At 25.1% G+C, this 12,064-nt stretch overlaps 1 protein-coding gene across 1 annotated transcript; it reads left to right on the top strand.

Annotated features, from left to right (window-relative positions):
- The first annotated feature begins 6,169 nt into the window (after positions 1–6,169).
- On the top strand, positions 6,170–6,787 carry LOC135923927 (craniofacial development protein 2-like). Its single transcript, XM_065458950.1, has one exon. It carries the CDS (start codon positions 6,170–6,172, stop codon positions 6,785–6,787), a length of 618 nt encoding a protein of 205 aa, XP_065315022.1.
- The last annotated feature ends 5,277 nt before the right edge of the window (positions 6,788–12,064 follow it).

Genomic DNA, 12,064 nt, shown 5'->3' with positions numbered 1-12,064 from the left:
AATATTACCATCTTCATTATTAAAATAAAATTGTGAAATACAAAGTAATTTAATCATTATAATGATATTTTAAGTTCTTAAATCGTAATGTATGATTTTGAGGCAAGAGTTTACGGCCGATGGGCAGGGTATTTTTTAAACATTGGAAGCCTCCTACAAAAATTATGGTTACGCCCACTGTTTGCTACAAGCATAAACTTATATAACATAGAATGCTCAACGTCCAATTTTATAATGTTATAAAAACATGATTCATTTGACAGCTGTTAATATGGGATTTACATATAAAATTGTTTGATTTATATTAAGGTATTGTATAGCATGAATTACAATTTTATTCATTCATACTTTTTACTCAACTATATATTTCATATTCGTTTATCAATTTATTTGGGGGTTCGGTTCATCCGGTGGTAAATATTATTTTATTTTAATCATATTTATTTACAGATATAACTTACATTAAAGAAATTAAGCTTAAAATCAGCCATCACCCACCTTTAAAGTAATTAAATTATACTGTAGTTCTCGGGTATAGGCTTTTTCTTTGTCCCACTCCTTTTAAATTAAAGCCTATAGAGGTTTAAGCAACATTTTTCGAAATGTTGTGCCCACAAGTACGTACGGCTTGCCCACAAACGTGTAAAGGGCTTCTCATCTTTTTCCCAAATTTTATTTAATCCAATTAGATGGAAATGAGAAATACCTAGCGTAGCTCTGTTGTACCTACAACGTTTAGAGGGCGTATGCGCCTTATGACGTATGACGACGTATTTATTTTGTAAATTAACCTATTAAACAATCAATTTAATAACATATATAAATGTTTAAATTTATTAGATAGATAGTTGTTAAATTTTTATATTAAATAAAATAAAATTTGAATTCTTACCATTTATTGTCTAATTTACCTGCTAACCTTAACAGCAGCCACTTGCAAAGATAAGAACAGTCTTTTTAATAACTATGTTTATGATATGATGATTTTAAAGTAAAATATTTTTTTATTTAAATCGCATATTATGAATTGCATGATGTAACATTTTTTTAAAAAATATAATACTATAAATTAATTATTTTTTAAACATATTTTAATGAATGTAGGGAACTAAAAGAATTAAGTAACAAAAAAATTTCTACAAGATGAGTATTTTTAGAAATTTTTATTTTTTAATATAATAAAAATAGCGACTTAATTTACAACAAAATATATATATTTTATAATATAAAATAAATTTAAAATTCATGTAAAAAAAATTTTGTTTAACAAAAATAAGTGTATCATTTCTATATGTATAACCATTTATTTATATATTTTTTGTTTTTACTAATTACATTCTTAAATTTTCTTGAACCTTTAACAATCTTTATATAATGAAAATTAAATTAAATATGAATTATAATATATAATATCATGAGTAAAAATGTAATTCTATAATTTTAATTAATATATTTTTTAATTTACAGGCATAATATTAATATCTCTGACTTTGTCTTCTATTATTTTTATTCCTAATCACTTCATTATTAATGAGAATAGGATGTGGCCTTGAATCAAATTGATTCATTTTTTAAAAATTATTTAAGTTTTTAATTAACAATAAAGCCCTTTTAAGCAAATGGATCCATGCAGTTAAAAGAGAATTTTTTAAACCAAGCAAACAGTCATTGTCTGCATTGCACATTTTTCAAATGAATTTTTTTTATCCAACTTCTACAAATTATCATATTTTATTTTATCAATTAAATAAATGTGTTTTTACAGGATTTTTAAATTGTTCCATTAACAAAATATTTACAAGCTAAATCTAAATGGCCTATATATATAGCAATTTCAATAAAGGAATAAATTTATTTTAATCGTATACCTTTATTCAAAATGCTATACTATAATAAAATAACAATTAATTGTAAGTACATATGTTATAGGTAATGTGTTTTTACCCGCAATGTGTTTTTTTTTCAACTTTAAATCATTTTCTGTCCGCGTTTTTTAAATTTAAAAATCTGATTTTATCGGAAATGTATTCCAGCACGCTTAGAATACCTATTATGAATTCCAATCAATTTTGCCGTTAACCTTTGAGTTATTTATAATTTATATAAAAAAATATATGGAAAATGAATATAAATTATAATAGGTTCATGGCAAAATTATCTGGAATTAATAAAGTAGGTATTCCTCATTATGCAATGCATTTCCGGTAAAATCATATATTTAAAGTTAAAAAAAGGCTCTCAAAAAATAATATAAAGTTGAAAAAATAGCGCATTGCCGGAAAAAATACATGGCTGCTTACTAATTATTATTGAATGACTTAAAACATTAATAAAAGATCTGGATGATTTTTATGATATCAACATTAGGTCTAATCGATTAATTGAGCTATTCATATACGAATCGAATAATATATCATTGCTATTCATTCATAATAAAATTATTATTCGATCTGATTCGAAAATTTTTCTAAAGCTTATGAAAAATAAATTATTTTTTGCAAAAAAATTATAAACAGATGTGAATGTTTTAAAATGACACCTTTAAAGATTCTCTAAGCTAATTGTCGCATATTAAAATTTACAGAAAATAAACGAAATAAAACCAAATGATTTCATATAACGTTATCCAAACAAATTGGCCAAAAACACCCGACTTTTAGAATTATAATTGCTTATAAAAATAACAAAATCATTTCTTCAATCTAATATTCAAATTTTATTAAAATTTTCTAAATGTACATTGATCTCATTTTATAAACATCAAAATATAATACAGGAAAAATATAATTTGCTAGATCCGAATTTGACAATAACCAGTTTTTCAAGCGTAAAGTCTTTCTAATGGTTTCTTGCTTCAAAGGCATTCTATTCTTCATTATCATATTTGTACCTTTTAAGTAATCGTTCACATGAGGCCAAATATCCTTGAATGGACAATATATCAGTTGCCATTTTCGACAATACAAAAAAAAAAGGTTACTAAATGGAAAAAGCCTAGAAAAAAACTCGTCAACAAAATTTAGTTATTTATCTGCCAGGAGTAAAAGAATATGGGAAAGAAGTTCACAACTCCAAAAATGATTGAAGAGATTATTTATCATACCAATGAAAAAATAATTATAAGTAAAAACTATACTGACCAATTTTAATGTTCTACTAAAGAAAGAATTCAAGGCTGTTGTGAATTTGTATGTTTAAGTTATATATTTATACATATATATATATAATTTATATATGAAATGTCAGTTAACTTTCACGTTATATGTATTTATACATATATATAATTTTATATACAAAATGTCAATCAAAGAAATTTAAAAAGGATATTGTTTTTCCTTGGGGATAAATATTATTATTGTCTTTGTTGAAGAATAATTTTTATTGTCTTTGTCTTGATGTAAAATATGAAATAATAAAATCTTTGATGTTGCTTATATATATAAAATTGGTGCACGTTTCAACCAGGATGAGACACCGAAAGTTGATGGCAAATGTTATGTTAAAGTATCATTTGAATTAAATGGAATTGGATGATGTTTAACTATTATGGATATACTGGTAAGAATTTTTTTTTAATTGTAATACACAACGCAATGAGAGATATTTTATTGATTAAATATGAATAAATAATATTAGTGTAAAATATTAATTAATTTGAATAATTTTAGTATTTATATGATATTATTATGAACTTATTAGAATGCAAAATATATATATAAGGAGGGTGAAAATTGTGTTAATATTTTGATATTTTTTTAAAAATATAAATATGAGATATTTATGATTAAGAAATAAGGTATATTTATATGAGATTATTTTTATTGTCTTGTTGGAAGAGATTTTTAATAAAGAAATAAATGAGATTCAGAGACCTTTAAATTCTGAAATGAATTTAGGTATGATGAATATTAATTTCATTAATTAAAATTTCTTAAATGGAAATATAATGGTAAAAGAGTGGGGTACTTATTGGAATGAGTCCATGTAAATTTTTTGTGGAAAATTTAAATGGTAATATGAATGTTACTTATTGGAATGAGTCCATGTAAATTTTTTGTGGAAAATTTAAATGGTAATTTGAATGTTATTTAATGAAATTAGTACATGTAAATTTTTGTGGAAAATTTAAATGGTAATATGAATGTATTGAAAGAATTTAAAAAATATATATCAAATATGTATATACAATTTGGTTTTAAAAAAAATGGGCATATGAGTTGGTTCATTCTTTTGGTTCAAATATTAATTAATACAATTTATTGGGATAATATTAATGAATACAGGATAATATGTTAAATATTTGGGAATAATATGTTAATGGGAAATTTAATATGTATTAAATAGTAAGTATGTAATTTTGTTGACAAATATAGGGAATATATTTAAGGCATATTAACATGTGAAGTAAAAAATATTGATAAATATAGAGAATATATTTAAGGCATATTAACATGTGAAATAAACAATATTGTTAAATATAGGGAATTTATTTGAGGCATATTAATTATTGAATTGTAGTTAATATATGGATATATTAAATGATTAATTTTAATTAAGTATATTGGGTAATTAATTATAATGGTGTAAAAAAAATATATATAGAGAAAATTCATGTGAATTAAACATTTAGGGTAATTAGTGAGTAATCAATTATATGGTTCGAAAAAAAAATAAAATATAGAGAATATATTTAGAATTCAGTGGGAATTAAACATTTAGAGTAATTAAATGTTAGAAGAAAAGAAGATATTATCAATATTATGAAATTTTACAATATTTTTTTTAATATAAATTAAAATTTTAAATTGTATTTGAATATATTTGTATTATGTTTATGTCATACAAATCATGTATTTTTATGTTTACCAATATCAATGATTGATCTAAAGATATTACATCTTATTGTTTTAAAAAAAAAATAATCAAATTTTATTGAGATAAAGTCTTACATTAGTGATATATATGTAGAAAAATTATATTTATAGAGATTTTATGTAGTTATTTATGATTATATCTTTAAAATCATATTTTTGTTAGATTACTTTAAACATTTTTTTTTTTGGAAAAATTCAAATTTGTATTGAGACAAAATATCGCATTGATTATATATATGAAAAGAAATTATATTTAGTGATGGTATATATTTTGACTATTAATTTTTGATGAAATATTTATCCTTATGTTTTATTAACACCTGATATGTTGGAAGATAAATATGGAGAAGTGGGAGAATAATGATGACCAAGAGCTATGACTCAAATGAAAGGATTGAAAAGATTATGGCAAAATGATATCCAATAAATGATGAGAATTGAAATGAAGGGGAAAGATTATATGAACATGAATTGAATATTATAAATTAAATTGAAAAATATTTTTGGATAATGTAACATGTGGTTTTTGAAGGGTGGGCGTGTTGTGAATTTGTACGTTTAAGTTATATATTTATACATATATATATATAATTTATATATGAAATGTCAGTTAACTTTCACGTTATATGTATTTATACATATATATAATTTTATATACAAAATGTCAATCAAAGAAATTTAAAAAGGATATTGTTTTTCCTTGGGGATAAATATTATTATTGTCTTTGTTGAAGAATAATTTTTATTGTCTTTGTCTTGATGTAAAATATGAAATAATAAAATCTTTGATGTTGCTTATATATATAAAAAAGGCATTATTGGGAATAAGTTAACCAGAATTTTTAAATCTAACTATCAAAATAAAATAATTATATTTATTAGTTTACTTTGTTGGGTCGTCGAAGGTACCGGTTCAACCCTGATAAGGAACTTTAAAAGTTTTTACGTTTTTCTTCGATGCCTGATATGTAAATACTTATGATAAGATGAATTTCTGAGCTTGGAAATTACACCCGGTCACCGATAGGCTTGGGCAGTCGGGTGCTATGATACGTGCCTAATAAACCAAGTAAAAGATACAAACAAAAATATGAAAGCTAGGACGTTCCCTCCAAGCGACGCGTAGAGTGTAGACCTCCATCCTGTGAAAAGTATAATAAAGCAAAGAACACAAGGTTAGAGCAAGCTTGAATATTGGTACACTTAAATAGGACGAGAAAATTGGCATCCATGTTGAACAGAGAAAAGTTGATATAGCATGCATACAAGAGACGAAATGGAAAGGTCAAACTCTAATGATTGGAGATGGGTATAAATTGTACTATAATAGAATTGTTAGTAATAGGAACGGTTTAGGTATCATCCTCAGTCAAGATTTAACCTCCTCGGTGACAAAAGTTAACAGGATCTCTGATAGACTAATGAAAATAAAATTCGGCATTGGTCAATCAATACTAGACATTTTTTCAGTATACACTCCTCAAACGTGTTGCAAAGAAGAGGAGAAAGATGACTTTAGAGCTATCCTTGATGAATCTGTAATGGAAATCCTTAAGGATGACCTAGTCATAATAGGTGGAGACTTAAATGCGCATGTGGGAAAAGCAAGAGACAGCTACAAAAGGCATCATGGTGGTTTTGGATATGGAGAAAGAAATGATGAAGGAGAGCATGTACTGAAATTTACGAAAGCCTTCGACCTTGCCTTAACCAACACCTACGATAAGAAAAAGGACAGCCATTTAATAACATATGAAAGTGGCACAAGGAAAACCCAGATAGATTACATGCTAATCTCTCGCAGAAGATTAAAAGATGTAATAGATTGCAAAGTCATCCCAGGAGAAGATATTGCTTCGCAACACAAGTTACTAGTCATGGATTTACACCTCACAAATTCCACTCGAAACTAGATAAAACTAGAACCATGCATCAAATGATGTAGGATAAAATCAATGACAGATGCCGTTGCAATCAATGCAAACATTGAAACAATAGATTCCTCACGAGTCATTGAGAAAATGTGGACAGACCTTTCTAGATTAATAAATACTGCCACACTAGGCTTGACAATTCTCTATAGTTCGGAAACATGGCCAACCAAAGAATCAGACGATAGAAGTCTACAAACTATGGAGATGAGAATGCTGAGGATGATTGCTGGGGTAGATAAGGTGCAAAGTAGAAGAATACTAGGATTAAAGTTAGTGCTTATTAAAATTAAGATAATGGTGAACAAACTTAGGTAGTATGGGCACACATTGAGAAGACCTATAAACTATTAGGAAATAAGGTTAAGAGTTTTGAAGTGATGGGCAAACGTAAATGAGGAAGTCCAAACTTCAATGGGGCCATAAAGTTAGAGCCAATATGAAGAAATATAAATTAGATAAAAGAGATAGCATCAACAACATAAAGTGGAGAGAGATATTGAAAGAGCTTACCACCAGAAAAGGTGAAAGCGAAAATTAAAAAAAAAATTTGTTGGGGCGCTTCCCTTTCCACTAAACTTCTTATCAGAAAATATAACTTATGATTTGATTTATGAATATATTTATAATAGGAAATAAAATAAAGTAAAACAAAATGATATCCACTTTGAAAATTTAATTATTTCTTTTTTAGTATTTACTTAAAAATAAAATATTTACGAATATTTATAAATAAATAATTTCGAATAATATGAATAATTTCAAATAATGCGAATATTCGAAAAAACGAATAATACGAATAATTTTGAATAAACAAATATTCGAATCGAATAATAAAAAGTTTACTATTCTACGAATATTTTCCCTCATTATTCATATTCGATTCTAAATTTCAAATCGAATAATTGTGCTATTCGTATTCGCAAAATACGAATCGAATAACAAATAATAAGTTTTGGGCCTAATTATCATGAGTAAAAATATAATCATATCTTCGACTTCCTTTTTTCTATTATTTTTATTCCTGATCACTTTATTATTACTATAGTGCGCCCTAGCCCGGTCTTCGGCAGGGAAGAGTGTAGCATGGGAATCATAAATGGCACGGAATTAGAGATAGCCATGAATCACAAATAGGTGACTAACAAATAGCGATGAATCACAAATCATGAAATATCAAAGTTTTATAAAAAATTAAAATACAATATAGGTATGGAGTAGAGTAGTAAATTAAAAAAAAAATTAATGTATTGCCATAATATTAATGAGTGTTTATCAATAGCTTAATTGAGCAGGAACAATGATAAATAAAAATTATAGAAATATTTACTAATACTATTCAAAATAGTAAGTATATTGCGAAACTATTATTGTTCGGGGAACCAATTCTCAACTTATTTTTATAAGGTAGGATTAAAATATAATGTTATTCGGAGAGACCAATTGGGAAACTTAAAAAAAATAGGATCTTGTGATAGATTTAGAATAATTTAAATAATATAAAATAGAGATCTCCTGGGCATGGCCTATTTTTTAAAAAGAAATCGTGTTCTGTTTGGGTCGGGTCTAATATTTTTTGAAAAAATTCGGGCAGGGTCATGTCGGGTCTTGGAAAATTTTTTTTAATATATCTAAATTTATCAATTTTATGTTGAATTTTTAATGTAAAATAAAAATATTTGATTTTATTTATAGAAACTAGACGCCATATAACATAAATCTTTTATTTTGAGTTATTATAAAAATTAATTTCTATATTTAAATAAATTCAGGCCGGGCTGGCAAAACTTTTTAAAAAATATTTCGGGTTCGATTCGGGCCAGGCTTGAAATATTAGGCCGATGCAGATCACTAATATAAATCAGAGACCTGCAGAGGTACCATTTGCACCGCCCGGCCCGGCTTGGCCCGGATATTTAAAAAAATAATTTTTTGGACCCGACCCGGTCCGGTATCTTTTTTAAAAAAAATTTTTAGCTGGCTCGGAATTTTTTAAAATTATATATGATCTGGTATATACAAAAATTTACCTATTCTGTATTTTATCATATTTATCGGCGAGTATTATCATTTAATAAGCAAGCATATTAGCTAATGTTGTTAAACGGCTCGTTTTGAGCCGATTTTTAAAAATGGCTAACTAAATATTTTAGCCAGAAAAATATTGACTAAGCCTCGAACTTTCGATACTATATGTCTAGACCTTTTCTCCTTTTATGAACAAAATTTTCAGGCTTGCGTAATATTTTTCTGGACAAAATACTGAGTTAGCCGTTTTTAAAAATCGGCTCAAAACGAGCCGTTTTACAACACTATATTACATATTTTATTATTTTTATTCTAAACAGATATTTTGTATATTACAAATTAATACTATAAAAAATTTGTGTAAATAATATTTTGAGAATATACTATATTAATTGTATTTATAAAAAAAATAAAACTGATATTTAATTAATAAAAATATAACATATATTATATAATAATGTATTTATTACCTAATATCCTTTGCGTATTCCAAGGCAGGAAAACTATCATTATATTATGTATTAGATACTATGAGTGTTAGCTAGTGTTAACTTTCACCCAACATATATTAATTATAACTATATATAATCATTATAACCATATCTAATTGACGAATATAATAATTCATATTGTATAATTTTTTAAAAATTTTACAGCCAGGGTATTTAAAAAATTTTTTTTTAGAGCCAGGCCTGCAGTATGAATTGTTTTTTTTTTGAATAAATGTAAAATCCTATTTAAATAATAAAAATAGAAAACCCCGTATCGTCTTTTTTATTGAGTTATACAAAAATTAGCAGGGATAAAAAGGAGAATTCTTAAAAATGTAGAATCCTTAAGAATAGATATATAATTTTAATTAAATAAAAAAACTATTGTAATATATATCGTCTTTTTAGAATAGATATAAAATCTTATATAATATTATTTGATAAGAAAAATAATGTACTATGTATATATTTTTTAAGTTATACAAAATATTCATCAGACATAAAAGGGCATATTGTTCGGCCCGACAAAATGGATAGATTTAAAAATAAGTTGGATGTTTAAAATAGATATATAAATTTATTTAAATTATAAAAAAAATATTATACTAAGTACTGTTCTTTCTTATTCGTAAAAACCTTAATTAATCGAATATAACCTCACTATACAACACATTGGTTGTAGTTCTTGTTTTATCATTAGTCATAATCTTTAGTTTATGAGGAGAACAAACCCGAGACATAGCCACATATAGCCGTCCATGTGAAAAACAGGATGAGGTAAATAGAGCCAACTTTGTTCAACGTTTGCCCCTGAGCTTTATTAATTGTCATGACAAAGTCTAGTTGGGGACTTATCAAGCCTATCATGTTCATCTGAACTTTTATTTTGTATTTGTTCATTAAATGGCAGATATACAATATTTGAACAATTATAAGGAGGAAATAAGATGGGAACAGTTATCTAAAATAAAAGCAAAAGAAAAATTTAAAGAATATTAATGCATTAAACCTGCAGAGAGTCAATATTAGGTTCATAGTAGGAATATCATCAGTAGCTAAAATAGATGTAATCTAAAATGTAAGAAAGTATAAACATTTTCAGTATGTATATATAGATGACTAACTTTATGTTGGTAGATTTTGTTAGGTTTCACGTGGAAAGTTTATTTTGTTTAACAGGCCACTTTCTTTGTTTGGCAATGACAGATAATTCAAGATTTGTACAATCATCAAGAGGGATTAAGACAAGGTGGGTTTCATGTAATGTGACCTATTAGAATTGAATTTACTTTAAATACTGACTGAATTTAGAATAGAATGATTTGAAGAAAATATTTATTTTTATTTTTTTTGAAATTGATATAAATAATAAAAATAAATAAATACAAAACGATGACAAGACGTAGAGATGACATGACGTCACGAATGACTTAGCAAGGACATCGAATAATTATAACATAGATATAAAATAGGATGCGGCTTTGAATCAAAATTATTTTAAAATTATCTAAGTTTCCAAATAATAATAAAAAGTAAGTGGACCCATGTAGTCAAGAGAATTTTAAATAGCATATGCAAGATAAGGAAATTTTGAGAGAAAAGAAAGAATTTAAAAATAAATATTATAATTTATAAATAAATTAATTAAAAATATAAGAGTATTAGGACAATAATTTTTTTTTTCATTATATAAAACCTAATTTCCTATTTTTTTATTATTAACTTTTATCTGTCAATTTATAATTTATCAATTTATCTATTCTTCCAGAAAAATTAAAATAATTTTCATTAAATGCTTCATCTTGAGGAAATTTTTTTATTACTTTATTTTCTTATTAAATAAATTATAAAAATTGTTTATTATAATAATTTATTTTTTACATTCATTTATATATGAATTTTTAAACAATAGTTAATTATTTTTATATCATATCTTTTTGAAAAATTTTATATCTTGCAATTACTATATTTTATATTGCATTTAAAAAAAATAAAACTAATATTTAATTTATAAAAATGGAAAATATTTTGAGAATATAATATATAACATTTCTTGAATTGTACATAATCGGAAAAAATATATATGTGTATATAAATATATATGTCGTATTGGGTTATGGAATCATGTGGGATTCGGAATCCCAACGTACGTTTTATTCGGGATCTTTTTTTAAAAATATATTTTTTAAAAATATTCTGAATCCCCATGAAAAATAAATAAAATATAATTACTTTTTCTTCTCTTTTTTTGCGGCTGGCACCATATAATTAAAAGGCCAAAATAAGGGATTTAAAAAAAGTAAATAGTATAAAATTAAGGCATATAACATATGAAAAGGGATGAGAGTAAGACATTTTTGTTTTAAAAAATATTAATTACTTTTTCTTCTCTTTTTTTGCAGCTGGCACCATATAATTAAAATGCCAAAATAAGGGATTTAATAAGAAAATTTTAATAAAAAGTAAATAGTATAAAATTAAGAAATATAATGAATGAAAAGGGATGAGGTTAAGACTTTTTTGTTTTAAAAAATATATTTATAAAAAATCCGAATTATTGCAACAATTATTCAATGCAATATGGCATTTCATTGAACATTTAAACATTGGTTACGGTAAGGTTCAGTATATAAAAAATTATAATGGTTACGTTTTGGTTACGGTTCTTGAGAAGAAATTTATATAAAAATTCCGTTCGGTTCAGCTAATTATAAAGGTTCATTACGGTTAGAAAATTTTT

The sequence above is a fragment of the Gordionus sp. m RMFG-2023 genome, chromosome 1, assembly GCF_954871325.1.
Source record: "Gordionus sp. m RMFG-2023 chromosome 1, tfGorSpeb1-WG-v2, whole genome shotgun sequence".
Taxonomy (NCBI): domain Eukaryota; kingdom Metazoa; phylum Nematomorpha; class Gordioida; order Chordodea; family Parachordodidae; genus Gordionus; species Gordionus sp. m RMFG-2023.
The sequence above is the reverse complement of the archived record's forward strand: the minus strand, read 5'-3'. Positions and strand labels throughout refer to the sequence as shown.